We start from the raw sequence: 21,313 nt of genomic DNA on the forward strand, positions 1-21,313 counted from the left end.
GCGCTCCTCTAGTGAATGACAAACCAACTCGCCAATCAAGTAGCCGCATCGGACACGCGGGGCGGGACCAGACAAGGGCGGTGGGCGGGACGCGGGAGGCGTACGCGATTGACGGCTCCTCCGTCCCATCTCCTGGCGGGGAGCCCCTTTCCCCGCCCACCGTCCGGCCCGAAGGGGCGGGGCTGCGCCGGGGGCCGGGACAATGGGGGCACGGGGAGGCGGCGGCAGGAAAATGGCAGCGGCAGCAGGAGGCGGCGCGGGGCGGCCGGTGGCGGCTCCGGCGCTGATGCTGGCGGCGGCGGCGGCCGCTCTGGGCTTCCGTGAGTGCAGGGGCCGGCGGGGGGGGGGGTTCCCCTGGAGCGGGCGGGGTGACCCGGGAGCCCTGGGCGGGGCGGCGCCTGGGCTGGAGACCCGCAAAGCGCCGCTCTCGGGGGCTCCGCGGCAGCGGGCGTGTCCTGGGCCCGTGGCCGCTCGCCGGCCGTGGGGGCCGCCCCGGTGCGGCTGGGTGAGAGCAGCTGTGGGGGAAACACGCTCTCCCCGGCCCGGCCCGCCCCACCCTGGCCCCCGACTGCCGCGGGGCTTGGCTAGCGGTGACCAGATTTAAACCCTCTCCAAGGAGGAGCTGTTTTAAAACGTACGTGTCGCTTGCGTGCTTGGACGATATCCCACCCCTGGACCTGAGGGCGGCGGCAACAGTAGCAGCAGCAGCAGAAAGTCCTTGAGGAGCCTGGTCCCCTAGGCTGTGCTGTCTGACTGGGGGCCTTGAGGATTTCCCCTTTACCTGTAGGGACTGGACTGGTGGCCTCCAGCTGGAAGAAGTGGGTAAAGCATTGCGGGGTTCCGGCCAGAGCTAAATTCTGTGTTGTTGCAGCTGCTTCGGAAATGGGGCATCCGGTCCTGGGGTCTGAACTGATATACACCACTGGGCAGAGAGTAGAGGGGGCAGCTGTAAGGATACCAACCTAACCTGGTTAAGAAGGAAACTACTGCTGGGTATAGCCTATCCTGCCAATCCCCCACCATACCTGTTGCTGTTTCCTGGGCATTTCCAAGTGTCCAGTCACTTGGAGAAAATTCTGTGATATTAAAGGGACACTCAAGAGAAACTACTGTTCATACTGTATCTGTTAGCAAGCACTAGGCTGATAACAGCCGTACTGGGTCAGTCCAAGGTCCATCTAGCCCAGTATCCTGTCTTCTGACGGTGGCCAATGCCCGGTGCTTCAGAGGAGATGAACAGAACGGGTAATAATCAAGTGATCCATCCCCTGAAACTCTCACTGTAGTTTCTAAAATCTGATGCGTTTGCTTTTTCAGTTAGGCCCTGCAATGAAACTGACTAATTTGGGTTTCCCCTTTCTTAAATCGTTTTACTTCCTGGTTCTGGAATGGTGCTATCCCAGGTTGGTAGGAATGCTTTTAAATATAAACCAAAACCCTGTCCTACATGGCAAAGAGAAAATCATATGTGGTCTTGGGTAAACTCTGTCCAGAAGGGTATAAACTGTAGAAAATAACTTCCTTGAAAATTTATTTTGATAGTGAAAAGTGCTGGACTGCTCACTCTTGGCAGCGATGTTGTCTATCCACAGAGCAGTGTCCATCTCAAAGGCAGAGATTCCCAAATGGTGGTCTGAGGAACACTTGGCAGTGGACTTGAGGGAGAGCTGCTTAGTCACATGGGGTTGGATCTCCTCTCCTCCATCTGCTCAGTTTAGGGCTAGTTTACACTGGCAACGCTAAAGCGGTGCTGCGGCAGTGCTTTAATGTGCCTTGTGTGGTGACGGCACACAACGAGTGCGGCTCCCAGCGTTGGGGCACTGTTTACACTGGCACTTTACAGCGCTGCAACTTTCTTGCTTAGGGGTGTGAAAAAACACCCCCCTGAGCACAGCAAGTTGCAGTGCTGTTAATTGTCACTGTAGACAGACCCTTAATTGACAGCTTAAAATACACAACTGTTCTGCTAATATTACTTTCATGTAAGGAATTAGCTGTCAGAAGTTAGGCAATCATGAACAGGAGGGGAGACAATACACAATTGCTCAGAGATGTCCTTCATGCAATGGGGAAAACCCTGAAACCTTTAACAGTCCTTGCCCAGAGGCATTCAGCCACCACTTATATCACAGAGTTAACCCTCAAGTTCAGTTTGGGTATTGGGAAGTGAAGTGTTTGTGTGGTGGTAGGTAGCACATTTCTGAAATTTCTGATAACTGCAAGTAGGGAACAAATTGGATGTGTGCCCTGTGCGTGGATGAATTAGCCAATGCAGAAGAAAGGCTGTATGTTTGGCTGACTGCTACCTGTTTTTGTGTGGAGCTGAAACACTGGAATTCACGTGTGGCATGGAGTTTATGCAAAACAGGTTAGAACATCCCTGGAGAACAAGACTCCCTCTAGCTACTAAATCCCACTCTGCAATAGGGTAGTTTCTATTAAGCAGTTTTCTCTTTGTTGTGAGATGACTCATGTGGAGGAGGTGGTAGCTATCAGATGCTTAGCTTTCTTTCACTGCAGAAGTGACACTAATCATTGGTGGTGGTAGTGGCTGAAAGGGAATGCAAAATATCCAATACCAGTCCCCTCTGAAAAACAATCCATCTACTAAAACATCTGGAAAGGCAAACTTGTCTTGTTTCAGAGTAGCAGCCGTGTTAGTCTGTATCCGCAAAAAGAAAAGGAGTTCTTGTGGCATCAAATTTATTTGAGCATAAAGCTTTTGTGAGCTACAGCTCACTTCATCGGATGCATGTAGTGGAAAATACAGTGGGGAGATCTTATATACACAGAGAACATGAAACAATGGGTGTTACCATACACACTGTAACAAGAGTGATCAGGTAAGCTGAGCTATTACCAGCAGGAGAGCGGGGTGGGGGGGAAGGGAGACCTTTTGTAGTGATGATCAAGGTGGGCCATTTCCGGAAGTTGACAAGAATGTCTGAGGAACAATGGTGTGCGGGGGAGAATAAACATGACGAAATAGTATTACTTTGTGTAATGACTCATCCACTCTGTCTTTATTCAAATCTAAGTTAATTGTATCCAGTTTGCAAATGAATTCCAATTCAGCAGTCTCTCCTTGGAGTCTGTTTTTGAATTTTTTTTGTTGAAGAATTGCCACTTTTAGGTCTGTAATCGAGTGACCAAAGAGATTGAAGTGTTCTCCGACTTGTTTTTGAATGTTATAATTCTTGTTGCCTGATTTGTGTCCATTTATTCTTTGACACAGAGACTGTCCAGTTTGACCAATGTACATGGCAGAGGGGCATTGCTGGCACATGGGGGCATATGTCACATTGGTAGATGTGCAGGTGAACGAGCCTCTGATAGTGTGGCTGATGTGATTAGGCCCTATGATGGTGTCCCCTGAATAGATATGTGGACACAGTTGGCAACGGGCTTTGTTGCAAGGACAGGTTAGTGGTTCTGTTGTGTGGTGTGTGGTTGCTGGTGAGTATTTGCTTCAGGTTGGGGGGCTGTCTGTAAGCAAGGACTGGCCTGTCTCCCAAGATCTGTGAGAGTGATGGGTCGTCCTTTAGGATAGGTTGTAGATCCTTGATGATTCGTTGGAGAGGTTTTAGTTGGGGTTTGACGGTGAGGCTCGTGGCGTTCTATTATTTTCTTTGTTGGACCTGTCCTGTAGTAGGTGACTCCTGGGTACTCTTCTGGCTCTGTCAATTTGTTTCTTCACTTCAGCAGGTGGGTATTGTAGTTGTAAGAATGCTTGATAGAGATCTTGTAGATGTTTGTCTCTGTCTGAGGGATTGGAGCAAATGTGGTTGTATCATAGAGCTTGGCTGTAGACAATGGATTGTGTGGTGTGGTCTGGATGAAAGCTGGAGGCATGTAGGTAAGCATAGAGGTCAGTAGGTTTCCGGAATAAGGTGGTGGTTATGTGACCATCACTTATTAGTACCGTAGTGTCCAGGAAGTGGATCTCTTGCGTGGGCTGGTCCAGGCTGAGGTTGATGATGGGATACAAATTGTTGAAATCATGGTGAAATTCCTCAAGGGCTTATTTTCCATGGGTCCAGATGACGATATCATCAATGTAGTGCAAGTAGAGGAGGGGCATTAGGGGACAAGAGCTGAGGAAGTATTGTTCTAAGTCAGCCATAAAAATGTTGGCATACTGTGGGGCCATGCGGGTATCCATAGCAGTGCTGCTGATTTGAAGGTATTCTTTGTCCCCAAATGTGAAATAGTTATGTGTGAGGACAAAGTTCAGCCACCAAGTTTGCCATGACATTATGGGGGATACTGTACCTGACGGCTTGTAGTCCATCTTTGTGTGGAATGTTGGTGTAGAGGGCTTCTACATCCATAGTGGCCAGGATGGTGTTTTCAGGAAGATCACCGATGGATTGTAGTTTCCTCAGGAAGTCAGTGGTGTCTCGAAGATAGCTGGGAGTGCTGGTAGCGTCGGGCCTGAGGAGGGAGTCTACATAGCCAGACAATCCTGCTGTCACGTTGCCAATGTCTGAGATTAGGCATGGTGTTGAGCAGGAGTGCTGACTGGCAGAGTAGCTGATATGGGGTGTTACAAAGAGTCTCAGTCTTATAGATAGATGAGCACTCTCACTGCCCTTTGTAAGCACTGTTGATGTGAACTGGAAGGTTCCTAGTTCACATAGTTGTAGTGCTACCTTAAGGCAAACTAGGTACCTTTTATATTGCACCAGCAAGGTTAGTGCACGGCACATAAGCATGCTTCCTGATTCATGCCCTCATAGACCACAGAGCTGTGTTGACAAGTCTGTGGGGTAGGAGCAAGGCCACAATGAATGCCCACCCCTTGCCCCCCTTGGCCACAGCTGGGGAGGGGGAAGAGGTGTAATTGAAAGTGATACCACCAATAACTCATTGCCCCTCGGGTTGAGAACCCTGAATCCACCACTTAATTACGTATTTTAATGTAGAGAAAATAAGTCTTCAAAATGTTGTTTTCCTATTCTTGTTGTGACTGGCTTAGATTCTGCCCCACAGCATAATTACAAGGCTTTATATACACTATACAGAGTTAGTTGTGTTGCTAGCCTATGTGCCTATTGAATACATGCAATCCATAGAAGAATTCATCTCATTTTGGAAGGTCAGTGGGTCCCCTGCCATATTTCAGAATGTTTGCCTTGAGACAGAGCTCAAAGGAGAGGATACTTAAATTAGTCTTTGAATTTAGGATATTGCCTTTAGGTGGCCTTATGCCCTCATGTTACATAATTCCCCAAATAGCTTCCTCATCTTGGAAGTAAATTACACCCATTATCCTGTACACGGATAGAGTGAGAAATTCCATGCTGGGACTTACTCCCAAGTCAGCAATAGGTAAGAAGGGACTGAAAGCCTGGTTGTGATGCTTTTTTTCTCGGGGGAACACCCTGCACCCCTATGTTCATCCTTCTAATATAATTGTGTGGTATTCAGTGCAAAGTTTGTCATGTTGGGTGTCTTCGGAAGGCTCATGATGCACTGAGCATTGTTATAATAATGTTATAGGTTGTAATTTCATGTATATAGTTGAGGCTGAAAATGTGTCCTCATGGTTTAAAACAAGCCCAGGCAAAGCTCTCCAGGAAGAGAGGGGCAGTTCATACCTCATCAGGGCATGTGTGGGTCAAACCCAGCCCAGCCTCTCAGGAACAAAGGACACTGGCCTAGGCAGCAACAAAGGATCTGTTGGACTCTTGAGTTTGGGATGACGATGAGGTAATGCTCACCTGACCCTGAAGGGTCAGGGGGAGGGGGTGGCAGAGCCAAGAGGGAAGAAAGAACATGATAAAAGGGAGAGATGTTTGCCATGCTCTTCCTCTCTCTTCCACCTCTATCAAAAAACACCACCACCAAGTGACTGAAGTGCTGATCAAAGGGGAGAACCTGGCTGAAGGGTAGCCAGCTAGCCAGTGGTGGGAATCATCTAAGTTGTAAGGGCACTGAAAGTGTTAAGATCAGCTTAGAATGTGTTTTGCTTTTATTTCATTTGACCAAATCTGACTTGTGATAATAAGTCAAAGCACTTCAAATTTATCTTTTGTAGTTAATCAATTTGTTTGTTCTACCTAAGGCAGTGCGTTTGGTTTGAAGCATGCCAGAGACTCCACTTGGGATAACGAGCCTCGTACATATCAATTTTTTGGTTAAATTAATGAACTTATATAAGCTTGCAGCGTCCAGCAGGCATAACTGGACACTGCAAGAAGAAGATTCCTAGGGTTGTATCTGGGACTGGAGATATTGGCTAGTATCATTTGGTTGCACAATCCAAGCAGCGGCTGGCCAAGAGTGCTCCCTCATGTAACTGGGAGCTTACATGCTAGAAGCTGTGCGTGAACAGCCCGGGAGTGGGGGTTCTCACAGCAGAGCAGGGTAAGGCTGGCTCCCAGAGTCGAGGATTGGAGCGACCTAGCAGATCACTGGTTCAGATAACACCAGGGGAACGTCAGACTGGTCTAGTCATGTCAGCCTGAGGCCTGGTGTGGAAAAATCCACACTCCTGACCAACATAGCTAGGTCAGCCTCATATTCAAGTGGAGACCAGGCCTCGGGCTATGTACCAAGCTTGCCCTTCTGGAAAAAGGGTAGAGTTGAGACTTGAGAATGTTTGTTTGCAAAATTGAGAGAACGTGCACTAGGAGTGGAAAGCATTCTCCACTTAGTCACACCAAGTTCTTTGACACAGTAGGACCAAAGTGAATATTGCAAACCAAGAGCTGTAAATCGAGTAAAAGTCAAAGTGCAAGGAGCAGCAGAAATAACTGACTGCAACAATGGTTTTAAAAGCGGCAATGCAGTAGGGAGGAAAGCTGATTTAAAAAACAAAGTAAGTCGAGGGCCTGAAGAGCTCTGTATAGCTCCAAAGCTTGTCTTTCACCAACAAAAGTTGGTCCAATAGAAGATACTACCTCATCCCGTTTGCCTCTCTTTATCAGTCTTGACTTTTTTTTAAACAGTAGTCCAAAATAGGACAATACAAGAAAGGTTCCTAAAGTTTCTCCTTGAAACACAGCAAAATCCTTCCTCATGAAGGAGAAATGTAAACTACTTAAAATTAACTCAGAGTGAGGGAGTCTGCCTACAAATACCAACATTTGGCAGATCTATTAAAGAAATTTTTTTTCTGGAATTGGATATATTGGAATTGAGTTTTAAATAATTGAGTCCCTAAAAACTGAATCTGTATCAGTTTGAGCATGTGCTTACTAGCCAGATGTTTCAAGAACCAGGGCTGGGTTTGCGGGGAATTTAAGACTGCAGATGTTTGCAGGTCTCTGCCACTGGCTGGGAGAAAAACCCTCATCCAGTTGAGCATCTGTTGCGAACACGTGTTCAACTGAACTGATGTTAGCAATGTTGGGAACCCTGGAGTAGGCAATCCAGCAACTGCTGATAGTTTGCAGCATCATGTTGACAAAACTTGCAGTGAGCAAGGTTAGATGATCCTGTGCTGAAGACTGTACCAGCAGCCAGTGGGGTGTGTACACTAAGGTCCCAGATGTTGCTAACTCCAGTTCAGAAGTAGAATTAGCAAAGTTGGAATTTTTTCAAAAGTTTCCTTAGTGTAGACAAGGCAATAAAAGCCTAAAAAGTTCCACCATCTATTGTCTTGTATCTAGAGTATACAAGAGACTAAAGTCTACAAGCTTACAAGATAATGCCATTCCTCAAGTCTAGATAAGCATGGAAAATGTATTTCTTTAATAATAAATTACATGCACACATGAAGAGCCACAGGTCAGGTTTGTGGCACTTTTCCTGGAAATCTGCCTCCCTGTGAAATTAATGTTGCACACCTTATTTTTCAATTGCACAATAGACTTGAAAATGTGCCATACACACACCTAAAGGCTGTGGAAGGAAAGTTGCCCCTGTGCTACTGAAGTAACTGTCTTCTCCCAGTTTGAACCACAGAAAAAAAACTTGTACAGTGTATGAAACGTACTGTCCAGGTAACTTCTCCTTTTGCTATGTCCAAGCAAACTTGAAACCTCTCTCCTTCCCTCCCCTCCCCCCCCCCCCCCCCGTACTTTTCTAGCACAGATGATCAAATGCAATGTGCATGCTTTGCTACACTGGCCTGTGGGATTTAAACCTTAAGATGTGTGTGCAGCCCTCATATCAGGGGTCGGCAGCCTTTCAGAAGTGGTGTGCTGAGTCTTCATTTATTCACTCTAATTTAAGGTTTTGCGTGTCATTAATACATTTTAATGTTTTTAGAAGGTCTCTTTCTATAAGTCTATAATATATAACTAAACTATTGTTTTATGTAAAGTAAATAAGGTTTTAAAAATGTTTAAGAAGCTTCATTTAAAATTAAATTAAAATACAGAGCCCTCCGGACTGGTGGCCAGGACCCAAGCAGCGTGAGTGCCATTGAAAATCAGCTTGTGTGACACAGGTTGCCTACCCCTGCCCTATATATGACAGGGTCCAGTATGCAATGCTCCATCTTGATCAGAATAATTTGTTACTTTGGCATTTAGTCTTCACTGGCTTCCCTGGTATATTAAGGATTGAGGGTAGCTGCAGTGTGTGCTCCATCTCATGCAAACTTGATACAGCTTTTGGGTCCTTTTCCAGCTCTCAAGATTTTACTGGGGCAAAGATTGGTCAGTGAAGCAGAATGGAGTAAGAGGCTTCTTAGAACAAGGACCCTTGCCAGTAAGTGTCTCAGCAGCCTAGAGATAAAGGTGGGACTTCAGGACACTTGTAAAATGCCCAAAGCTGTATCAAGTGGGTATATTTTCACCCTTCTGATTTTACAATGGCAGTATGCCATAATGCCATTCTTTGACATACTTTTTTATTTTTAACTGGACATATCTCAAGCAATATTGTTGCTTAATTGTGGTGGTATGGGGAGTGTCCCCCAGGGGAAAAGAATTGAATGTATGGTAATCATAGTTTGATATACAACTTATTAGAGGTGGGCTGGTTGGGTTTTTCAACTCGCACTTACAGTCTTAAGCAAAAGAGGAATAAAGTTCTTGGTTTATATAAAACATAGAAAATAAAGTGTGGTAACTGTTTCCTTTCCTGTTCTGCCTTAGCAGTGACTCCTTAATTACACATGGGAAGGTGTAAAGACCCAAAAACTCCAATGACTCCCCATTTTTTTGGTTAAAAACTGCCTTCTATGGAATTGTTTCATTTGCACTCCCTAAGTCCACCTTACGAATTTTCTCTCTGTTCCTCTTTCTACTCACACTTTATCATCAGTCTCTTCTCTCTTCCTTTATGGTCCAGCAGTTGCTGTTGTCAATGCAAGAGAAGTGTCTTCCTCATTTAGATTGGTTTCATCCCCTAACTTCTCTTGGAAATAAAAAAAAATCTTCAGTTGTGAAACTTTATGAATATGTATTGGTAGGAATGGTCGTGAAGGCAGTCAAAATGAGTCGTTTGTTGCTAACTAGCAAACCTTATAGAGATTCTGTTGGCTGTCTGGATGAGGTGATGACCCTGCAATACCAGGGTAGGATGGAGATTGTGGTGGGGTTTTAAGCACCCAAAATTTAGGCTATGTCTACACTGCACAGCTTTAACTGGCGTGGCTGTATCACTACAGCTGTGCTGCTAAAAGTTGCGCAGTGTAGCCCCTGTTTGTCAGCTCTCCTGCCGACAAAAATCCCCAATGAGCAGCGTTTGTGTTGTTGGCAGGAGAGCGCTCCTGCTGACAAAGCGCTGTTCACACTGGTGCTTGTCACCTGCAAAACTTTTGTCTTTTAGGGTGGGTGTTTGTTTTGTTTTTTCTCCAAACACCTCTGAAAGACAAAAGTTTTGTCCTTCAATTGCCAGTGGAGACATAGCCTTAGTCATCTGACATTTTTTCCTGTTCGGCTGTCTTCACTAGGAAAAAGGTTGTTAAGTCAAGTTAGCTAACTCACTTGATGCCTAATGAAGACAAGGCAGGCTGGAGTCTTCACAAGAATTAGCAGGTTTTGTTAGATTTGATTTTCCTCAGTTTTCACACTTATCAGCAGGCTGAATTAAAACTCCAACCTGAAAATTAGCAGTTTGAATTAAAACTGGAGGAAATCTAAACTTTAACACTACCTGCTGAATCTTGTGAAAACACAAAACCTGCATGTCTTCACGGGGGTGGGAGAGGAAGGTGTGCTCATGAGGAAGAGAGGAGATCTTAACAGCTCAAATCAAGAAGACAAAGCCTCAATGGGTGGTGGGATTACTGGCCCCTGCAGAATTTCACACTAATTACTACACTACTACTTAAACCTACAACTGTCAGCAGGACTTACTCTGGGATGGAGGCTAACCTTGTGATATCACTTCAACACTTCACTTCCATACCTTTACTTGTCCTTTTTATCTTGCTTTATTTCATTACCTTATTAACATCCTATTTACTTAAATCTTTTGACTTTCATTTTAACCTTAATCTTATTTCACTTAATTTTCACACTTATGCTGTGTGAAAGTTATCTCTATCACTTTTTGTATTACCATAGCACCTAGGTGCCTTAGTTATAGACCAGGACCCAATGTGCCAGGCACTGAGCACAGAACAAAGACGGTCCCTGCCTCAACAGTTTACACTCTGAGGCCATGTCTACACTACAGCCTATGTTGGCAAAACATGTGTGTGACTATTCTTAGTGACATAAATTACACCAACATAAGCATTCAGGTGCACAGCACTGTGTCAGTGGAAGAGCGTCTCCCACCGTCATAGTTTATGCTGCTTGCGGAGGTGGTTTTTTTTATGCCAGTGGAGAGCTGCAGCGCTGTATGTATAGACAGAGCTTGTGTATAAGAAGAGACAGATGGGGGAGTACAAGGAAACAATATTGGTCAGCATGATAGGCAGTGCTCTCAACACAGCAATGGTCTCGTTGTTGAATTTTTTGTAGCCATCGTGGCAAAGGAGTTGAAGAGGGATTTGAGAGAGGATCATGGAGTAGGATTGCAGATGTTTACAGGGAGCTCCTAAGTGTGAGGAGTGATGAGGTATGCGGGGGACACAAAGATGCTTGTTTGAAAGTTTAACAAGTGGGTGATGGAGGCTGGCTTCTTGGGCCAAGTGGAGATGGGAGTTGAGAACTTGATAGCAAATGAGAGATGATAGGTAGGGTGGGATTAGGCTGTGGAGGACATTGAAAGTGAAGGTAAGTAGCTTATGGTTGATGTGATAGAGAAGGGAGAGCCAGTGGAGCAATGTAAAGAGCTGGGCTAGGAAAACTCTCTTTGCAGCAGCATTCTGAGTGGATAAGATTGGGGCGAGATTGCATTTGTCAAGGCCAGAGAAAAGGTTATTGCAATAATTGAGAGACATGATGATGAGAGCATAGACGAGAGTTTGGCTGTGTGGATGGATAGGAAAGGCAGTATCTTAGATCTTATGTAGAAAGAATCAATAAAAGTTAGATGGTCTGGATGGCAGGATCTCCTTGGATCATCCTTCCCATCTTCCGTCACTCTGCTTCTACCAATCTTCTGGTTCCTGGCACTCCACTCTTTTTGGCTCTTCCAAGCTCAGTATACCTGTATACAACTTCACCTTTGCTGACAATACCTGGTTCTGCTCCTTTACTGCCATTCTTCTCTCATTTTCCCTCATCCAGACAGCAGTGACACTTAAGCTTTCCCACCCCTGTCACTTCAACCTTCTCTTAAACTGAGTGTCACCCAGTGGATAACAACTTCATGAGAAATGGGAGATGGGGGAAAAAATATATAGAACAGGTTTCTAAGCAAACTACAAGCTTGTTCTGCCACAAGAGCACTTGGTCTAATTGGTTGAAGATTAATAATTTTTAGGGGTCAAAATGAGTAACTTAGCTTGGAAACAGTCTTGGTGGTGAACATCTGTTCTGTAACGCAACTTTACAGTCACGCTGAATAACCTTCCATGCTCTCCCTACTACAGGATGATTGCTGTGGAGCCTGCCTCTGAGAGGCGAGAAAGCCTAGTAACTGATGTAGTCAGTCTGTTAAATCCCTGATAATAGGGTCAGTTATGACCATCTCCAGAGAGGCTTTGTGTCACTGCTGCTTGTACTTTGCCAATGCACCTCTGATAAGTTGGTGTTGTTAACCTACCCAAAGACTGTTTCTAGCTGAGAAAAAGTGGACCTGCACACAGTGGTGTCTGCCTCTTCATAATTATACCTAAGACTTATACTTCCAGAGGAGATGTTCAAGTGCAATTAACTTTACTGGTGATTCTTGTGTCTTGTTTAATGCCAAATAGCAGAGTATGGGGTTCTGTATTTGGTATTTCAACTTCCTCTTTGGGTTTGTCTGTGCCTCCAGACAAACCCTATCTCCTAAATATTGGACTGTGATTCTGCTGATGGTTCTCTTTTTATTTTACTCGGCTTGATTACACCAAATGGAGAAAAAATTATTCTGCAATAGCTATTTTGGTCAATTTTCCCATGTGTAGAAGAGTTTAAACATATTTTCTTGATCTCCAAAGCTATCATTGTAGACACTAGGGTTCTCAGGACAAATTATTTGGTGACCTCAGAGTGCGGCCACCAACTCTTGCTGGTGGCCACTCTCACACTTTTTCCTAAAATACAAATAAACAACAAAAAACAAATAACAATAAAAACAAATAAATTTGCACATACACATGTCCACATCATAGTAATTTATTTAGTGCTGGCTAGTAAGTCTATGAAAAGTGATATCAACAAACATACAAGTATCACTTTTCACAGCAGACTTACTGGCCCCAGCAAGTTTGGGGACAATTTAAGCCCTGGATGGGGGCTTGGGGAAGGCAGCGGGGGGCTGGATCCTGAAGCCTCGTGGCCAGAGCCTGCTACTCCAAGGTTGAAGCCCAAAGCCTGAGCCCCACTACCCTTGCGTAGATGGGGAACTCACTGGCTGCCTGCTCCTCTATTGTGCCCCAGGTGACTCGAGAGGGGGGCAGGGTCCAGCCCCTGCTGGAAGCCCCAGCAACCAACACCAAGGCTGTGCATCGAGGAGCACTAGGGAAGGGGGAGAGGCCACTTCTCTCCCCCCCGCACCCTTCTGAATCACAGCCACTGAGGCTGTGGCTGCAAGAAGAGCCCCTGGTGGCTGCATATGAGAAGTGCTGCACTCGATGGTTGGAGTTGTGGGTGCTGTTTGGAAAAACTGCACTTGTAGCTCTGGCTGGCTCTCTCAACTGCTAGCCTCTGTTTAGGCAAAGATCAGGAAACTGAGTAAGGCACTTTCAAACCACAGTTTTGAGTATAATGGGAACCTGTTCTTCAGCTGACTCTTTCCTTATGGAGAAGGGAAGAGAGGAAAAGAGTTATTGATTTTTACCTACTTCTGTAGGTGCAGTGACTTAAGGGAAGGCAAATTTGGACTAAGTTATCTAATCATTCAGATTGGTACTACACAGTTGGGACCTAATGCGTTTTACTGGCCTCTTAGCTCAATAGGTTGCAGTGGAAGCAAAAAACAGCAAGATTTCTGGAAAATCTAGCTTCCCTGAAGAACTTTGATAGAATTGCTTGGGGGAGTTGTACCATATTGTTCTGCCTGTGAGTGAGCATAATCTCAGAGGGGGTGTGGTTTAGAGACCAGTCTGTTGTTTGGTAGAGCATAACCTATGAGAATGCCAGATATTGGTGCCAAGTTCTACCTTTGGCAGCAGCACTCTAAGTTATTTATCTTTGTGCTGAAGTTGCTGTGTTTCTTGGTAATTTTGGGTTTTACAACATCCATTTATAGATCTGATGCAATCTTGGGACATATTTTACTGGTATAGTTAAACCAATAGAATTCCCTGTGGGGGCACTCTTATTCCAGAATGTTCTGCAACTGTGTCAGAGGCACTGCATGAGGTGACCTGGAGCTCTTTCAGGCTAATGTGACTCCTGACTGTTGCAGGGAGTGATGGGAAGGGATAGCTGAAGGATGGTGTTCTGTATCACAGTCCTCTGATATCTGCTTGGGATTTGAGGATATGGTCATAGATTCAATGAGGCTAGTATCAGGGTTGGCTGGAGACTATAAATGGGAGCTGTCTTTGTTCCTGAGATTAATGCAGGTATGTTGCTGCAGGGTTCAAGTCTGTAAGATCTAATCTTTAGTGAGGTTACAACTTGGGAGACTCTGTAGAATGGTATGATCTAGTGCTGGCTGGCTGTTCATGTAATTCAGGGGGTTATTACCTTCTCCTGGCCTTAACACAGTTCTATCAAAGCATCAGGGTCTGTGGCTAGTGAGAATAAACTATCCATTGTTTGTGATCGGGTCAGCTGGGAATCTTAGTTTGGACCTGAGGAGACAAAGTCCACTTATGAACTAATTGGGAAACCTGGCTTCTGTTCCAGGAGTGAAAGGTGGTTATTATCCAGGTGTACAATAGATCCTCAGATATTAAGCAGGAGTTTTACTAAGTGTGGGCTGAAAGAGAGAGATGAGGCTTTTCTTCACCACACTTCCAAGGGCTATTTATGTACAACAGTGGCTTCTTGGAATAAACAGGTCAGTGCTTACTCCTTCCTATTGGTAGCAATGAATCCTCTGTCCTCTATAAAGGCAATCAATGTCTCAGTGCTGATTTTTCTTCCTACACTAATGTTGAGGGCATCTTGCTTGCTTTTTGCCTGAAGGGGAGATTTGTTCTGTGGTTTGGACTTGAAACAATGGATTGTTTTCTGTTATCATAATATCCACTCCATTAGCAGAAAAATCTTCTTATAGCACTGCAGCTATGTATTCACTTGACTGAATTGTCAGAAGACCTCTTGTGTGTTCAGAAGAAACATTTGGTAGTAGGGACCCAAGGAAAGGAGCATTTCTTGGCCTGTAGTTAGATTATATGTAGGGGAGAAGGGAAGCTCTGACGCAACCTCTTGTTGAAAATCCACCTCTCTTACAGGGCTTTTCTGTTTGTTTGATACAAGGGCTGAGATGACAAGGCAGTCAAACCCTTCCCTGGCCTCTCAAACAAGGTTGTTCTGTAGGAGAATAAATAACTAGCACTTCTAGAGCACTCTACAGACTAACTTATACAGAAGAGGTACTTACTCTAATGAGCCATATGCAGTCTTCAGGGCTTGCTTTAACTTTGAATACCTGCAACAGACTTACCGCCCCTTGTTGTTTTGACTATCCCTATTTAAACCACAACTCATCACCATGATAGCTAGGTGTCTGGACGCTGCCTCAGTTTAAAATATTATCGGTCTTTAATAGAACTGACATGTATAGGCTGTTTTCCAGGCTTGCTGCGTGATGTGATCCAGCTTCCTCTCAGATTAAACTGGGATCTAATGGCAATAACACACACCAGAGTCACTGTTACCAACTTCTCCATTGTAAAATACTCTGAAGCTTACTCTTTTGGAAGTGAGGAGAAGGATGGGGTGACAAAGATTCCAGTCTGTATGACTGGCTGTGCACATCTATCACAGGCTCAGTAACAAGAAATCTTGGTTAAACAGATCCTTTACCTGAAATGCTGTCGGAGTTAAAAGCTTTGGTAATTTTGTAAGTCAAACAATTCGTATGTATTTCGTTGATGATTTATTTAGGACTCCTGCAGAAGTGAGCCAGGGAATGGTAACATTATGCCTTATGGAATTAGGTGGTGCACTTAGACAAAAGGTTAGTTTTTTTTGTTTTTGTTCTGCTTCATAATGAGTGGAGTTGAATTTGGTGTTTTGTTCCAGTTGCAGCAGAAATTCAGAGTGTTGTGGGGAGGAGAGAGATGAGAACCAAGCAGGAAATGGATTAGCAGCAGGCCCAAAACCTTTCTCAAAGTTAACTTCTCAAAAATTGCCAGTGGAAGTTAGAGCAATAAATACGAGGGAGTTTCGTACTATAACACTGTCTCCCACCAGCTGCACTACAGGAAGCATCTGTTGGCATGGAACAGCTCATAGCAAACATCACAAGAAAGGGGAAGCAGGATCCAGCCAATGTGTTCATGCTATAAACTTGATGTGATGTCTGCACAACCCATCACCATAGGGGTGATGCTGCTTCCTTGGTTTTCTTGTGTAGTTCTTGAGGTGGTACCAGTTCATCCCATGTTGCTTGTGCTTTGCTGGTCCTTGAAGACAGCTCTTGATTCTTTCATTTTTCCTTTTCCTCTTTCCCACCCCCAAACAGTCAGAGTATCAGCACTTGATGTGAAGACACCAGAGGAGCTCTTTGTGGAGAATGGGACAGAAGCAAGACTTCCATGCACGTTTTCATCCCGAGACGTGATCAGCAGTGCAGCGTCCATCTCCTGGAGCTTCCAACCAGAGGGAGCAACAACCCCAATATCAGTAAGAGCCCTTTGTCTGGGTTGATCCTGCTGTTTGTGGCAGGGCTGGGAGGGGAAAATCTTGGGTATGTTTAAGAAAGAACTCTTTGGTCAGGTACGTTTGTAAGGCAGGTCCCACTCCATGTTGGTGCTCCTTCACCCATCCCTCACGTAAGCTTTTGTTTTTAGCTTAGCATGAAATGTCACCAGATGCTTGTACAAAGTGTCACATCCTGTGTTTAACATCGGTTCTCTTCTTGCTGCCATGTAGTTTGGCTTGGAAAAGGCCAGGGTGGTGGTATGTTTACACTGCAGCTGGGAATGAGCCTTCCAGCGTTGGTAGACTTGTGCTAGTGTGGCATGATCTAGCATACTAAAAATAGCTTTATGGACGTTGTGGCTCTGGCAGAGACTTGGGCAAGCCACCTGAACTGAAGCCTAAGCGGTCAGGTGGGCTTGAGAGGGTGAGCTGCAACATCCACACAGCTATTTCTAGCACACTAGCTTGAGCCCTGGTACTGTGAGTCTGTGTCTACCTGGGCTATGGGGGCTTGCTCCCAGCTGCAGTGTACACACACCCTTAGGCTTGGTCTACACCTAAAAATTTGATTGACCTAGATACGTTGCTTGATGCTGTGAAAAATTTCTCTCCTTGTTTGACAGAGTTAGGTCAACTTAATCCCTACTGTAGGGGCAGGCAGGTCTAGCTACAGTAACTCATTTAACGTTGTAGTTACGTTCCTGGAAAAAGCTACTTTAAGCTAATCCAGTTTCCCCATAAGAATTAATGTAAATGGGGGGAGGTTAGGTTCCATGGAAATGTTTTTTGCCAGACAAGACTCTATACTTTTTAAATACACACACACACTCTCTCTCTCTCTCTCTCTCTAAGTTTTATGCAATTTAATACTGTACACAGCAATGATGATTGTTAAGCTTGATTGAGGTGGTGAAGTCAGAGGGTGGAAGAGGGAGGGATATTTCCTAGGGAATGCCTTACTGCTAATTGATGAACTAGCACTTGGCTGAGCCCTCAAGGGTTAACGCTTGTTAATGTAGCCTCTCACTCTACAAGGCAGCACAAATGGAGGGAGGGGAGAAAGCATGGCAGAGAGAGAGACACACCTTGTGTGAGAGACAGAGAGAGAGAGAGAGATGTGCATTGCCCCTTTAAGTACGCTGACCATACTCTAAGTACACTGCCTTTTTAAGTAGATCAGCTAGTTGAGACAGCAGCTGCTGCCAGCAATCTCCCTCTGTCGTGTGGCCCCCAACCCCGCTCTGTGCAGATGGCCTAATGGGGTAAAGGAGTGGGGGGAAGGGGACACCTGACATTAGTACCCCTCTTCCCCATCATCCCCGCACAGCAAGCAGGAGGATCCCAGGAGCAGCTCCAAGGCAGAGGGCAGGAGCAGCACATGGCAGTTGGGGGAGGGACAGCTGAACTGCCAGCAACTGATAGCCTGCTGGGTGGCTGCTGCACAGGGAACTTAGGGGAGCAGGGAGCTGATAGGGGGACTGCTGGTCCATCCTGGTTCCAAGCCCCCCCCCACTAGCTCCAACTGGCTGTTCTTTCTGCAAGCAGTGGACAAAGCAGGTGGCTGCCAAACCACGTTATAAGGGAGCATTGCACAACTTCAAATGAGCATGTTCCCTAATTGATCAGCAACATAACAATGAAACAATGTTAACAGGGATGACTTTAAGTGAGGAGTTACTGTACTGCCTGTTGAGAGGGTGGATTTACTACAGTGACAGAAAAACCCCTTCAGTCATTGTAGCAAGTGCCTGTGCTACAGTGGCCTCGCTGTCGTGTGCTGCTGTAGCATGTGTAGTATATACATACTCAACTTTTTCGAGTGCCTCAAAAAGGTGCACAGTTAGGGAATAGGGAAAGTCAGAGCAGGGAGGAAGCATTGGAGCAGTGTGGAGGAGTGCACTGGGTTTGGAAGAGTACGAAGTGAGGGACCTGCCCCTGTGTCATGTTTTGCCCCTTGGAGCTGTGCACTGGAGGGTCAGCACATCCCAGATAACAAACCTTATTGATGTAAAGAATTCAGGCACAAAACAGAAAAACCCAGTTTGACTAGAGCTTTGAAGAACTGGGTTTCCTAAAGAGGCTTTCTATCCTCCCTCAACAAATAGGGGATTGATGTGGTCTGGGTTGGGGAACAGGGAATGAGCATGTGCAGTGCCTGGGGCAGGGACTGCATCACCACTTTCCTGCCTCCATCTGGTACATGCGCTCTTCACAGCCTCACCATCTCCCCTCCTCCTCATGGCCTCTGCAAGCTTATGAGGGGTGTGGAGTGCAAGGGTGCGGGTGAAGCAGCTTGGGGGTGTGTTTGCATTTGAAGCAGTGTATGCGAGGGTGCCTAGGGAGCTTGGAGCCTAGGGTTTGTGGGGGTGGTCAGCAAGGGATGTGATGGAGGGAATGTTGGAAGAGTTGAAGCAGGGTCAGAGCAGTGGTGGGGGAAGAGGGGCAATGTGAGGGGTGTTGGAGCAGTGCAGGGAAAGGAGGCGTCCCAGCTGTCCAGTGAGGGATGTTGGTCAGCTTCATCTGCCTCCTCAAATTTCCATACATACATGTTCTCCTGTCTTCCCCCACAGGCTCCATGCTAGTTCCTCCACTGTTCCTGCCTCTTCTTTCCAGCTCCTCAACATGCAGGTGCTATGCTGACACCTGCCACTGCATGTTGAGGTGAATTGTGCTGGAGAAGCAGACTGGAGATGTTGCAGGGGCAATGAAATGACATGCATGCAGCCAGTGCATTTTGTGATAATCTTGCCCAGGACCAGAAGCAGTGGAGGTGGAATGCTGAGCTGTGCTAGATGGGAATGTTGAAAAATTGGGGAATTTTTTTTTTTAATAACTAAACGTCAGTAACACAGTAAAGTTGCCCAGTGGTGTCTTGTGCCCTCTACTAGAATGTGGAGCCTCGCTAAATTTAAACTTCTGAAAACCAAGAAATGAAGACTTAGGTGTATACCGTCCCTGCAATGGAGCCTTAACTCTACTCTCCTTGAGCGATGCCTGAATACACACAGACTAGCCCTGTACCGGGCCTAACAGATGCTATAGAACACATGATCACTGCAGGGTTAAGTCTAACACCTTCTTTTTGCTACTGTAGACCTCTAATTTAGAGCAGGCATAGCATACAGGACCTGCTGATTCTACACACATTACGCCAGACTTGCTACCACCCTTTGGCCTGAGGATTTTTTTCAGAGATGGTGCCTTCACTTCCCTCTCAATACAAGAAGGGCACAGTGGTTGTGACCTGTGACACCTGTGTGTGAGCCCTTCTCTTGCATCACAACACCCAGACTGAGACTCCTTCGCCTAAAAAAAATTTGCATTGGACTTGAAGGCTAAGTCATACTGTGGCTACTTGAATGTGTGATTAGTGGAGCGACAGCATGCTTGCTACAATCTGCAGCTAGAAGTAGCTGGACTCTGGAGGAATTCCTACTCCTACCTCCTAATGTGGTATTGGAAAGGGCCCAGCAGATCTGGAGAAACTATCTTAGTGAAGGAGGGGTGTAAGCTTTGCAATGTTCTGATGTGGATGTTCTTACATGCTCTCCTCTCTGGCTGCAGTTCTTCTATTACTCTCAAGGGAACGCGTACCCTGGGAAGGACACACCATTTAAGAACAGAATCAGTTGGGCTGGAGACCTTAACAAGAAAGATGCATCTGTCAGCATAGCAAACGTGCAGTTCCGGGACAACGGCACTTACTTCTGCGATGTCAAGAACCCACCTGACATAGTTATGAAGCCAGGAGAAATCAGACTTAGAGTCGTGCAGAGAGGTACCTCCCCTCACTAACTCTTCTTTTCTTTAGGTGCCATTCTGGGCATGGGAGAAACTGTTGATTTTTATCTCTAGTCTCCAAAGTCACAACAGCCACTCTCAGAATTTGTTTTCAAAGTTAATTTTTAAACACTGAAGATACCAGTCTTAACCAGTTTTTCTTACTCCATCCACAGTATTCCCAAATCCTAATTTTTCTCATACCCTAAAGTCTGCAAACAAATCCCATCTCTCTTGCATGACCATCATAGTCAACAGGCTGTGAAAGGGCTTAGGTGGGGTGTGGGCTGGGTGACATCATGCAGGGAAACTAACATTTTGTCTGTCTTTGTGTTGGTGAAATAGATGCTTGGTTCCATGCTGTTTAAATTTCAGATGATGGAAGTCACTCCTCTCATAACAGGAACTAAACATGCAGGGATTTGGAAGGGGTCTAATGAAGACCTGTGGACTGTCTGTATGTTAAGGCTGTTACCTCTCTGAGAGCACAGGAAAGTAGAACTCATCCAAATGTTAAAACTTCCTAAATAGTTATTAGAAGAAACTGTGTCTAGAGTTTAACAGGTTTACAAATAATTTTCATCCGAAATGAAACACTAATCATTACAAACTGAGCTAATCTCTGTTTAGAGAAACATTATGCAGTAATATAATCAAATCTCTCAATTTAGCAGGGTGTTATATTACAGTGACAAAAAGGGGTTTTATGTATGAATTTATGTATCTCTCTGAGCTACTCTAAGACTTCCATGCAGCCAAGAACCCACTTCCCTCTTTCGGTTCAACCACATCTTAATGTGTGCTTGTGACTTTGGACATGTAAAATTGATGTGGAAGGCAACTATTGAATTGATCCTGATGAAATCTTGGAGTGAAATCCTTTATTTCATTAAATAAATTAAGGCTGGAAGAAGTCAAGAGTTTGCTTTACTCTCTGAGTCACAGGAATAAGAGAAACTTTGGTTGTGGGGAGTAATTGGAACATATTGTGAAGTAGGATGGTGAAGTAGGTGTCTGTTTTCCAAAAGCTCATCACTACTTCAGGGATTCAGAATAATTTGTAATGCAAGCGTTTGTCACAGTTGAAGGCAACTACACCTGTATTTTCCCCTCTATGGTCCACCAAGAACATCCACTCTCCGTTTTTCTGGCTCCCTATCTGTCACCTCTCTTGGGTGGAGAAGGGCATCTCACTTCTTTTTCCTGACTGGGGTATTTCCATGGTGCACAGTTCCCTGCCTACACTGTGAATTCCCCAGGAAGTCAGACGGCCT

The 21,313-nt window shown here is 45.4% G+C and overlaps 1 protein-coding gene across 4 annotated transcripts in view; it reads left to right on the forward strand.

The window, feature by feature from the left end:
• The first annotated feature begins 201 nt into the window (after window positions 1-201).
• LOC140895389 (DDB1- and CUL4-associated factor 6) overlaps window positions 202-21,313 on the forward strand; it is a 247,164-nt gene continuing 226,052 nt past the window's right edge. For all 4 annotated transcript variants that reach the window (XM_073304939.1, XM_073304947.1, XM_073304957.1 and 1 more), the window contains exons 1-3: window positions 202-320; window positions 16,081-16,241; window positions 19,824-20,037. In XM_073304939.1, the coding sequence (XP_073161040.1) occupies window positions 203-320; window positions 16,081-16,241; window positions 19,824-20,037 (493 nt within the window). In that variant the 5' untranslated portion in view covers window position 202. The remainder of the gene's footprint in view (window positions 321-16,080; window positions 16,242-19,823; window positions 20,038-21,313) is intronic.

Source organism: Lepidochelys kempii, chromosome 1 (genome assembly GCF_965140285.1).
Source record: "Lepidochelys kempii isolate rLepKem1 chromosome 1, rLepKem1.hap1, whole genome shotgun sequence".
Lineage (NCBI taxonomy): Eukaryota > Metazoa > Chordata > Testudines > Cheloniidae > Lepidochelys > Lepidochelys kempii.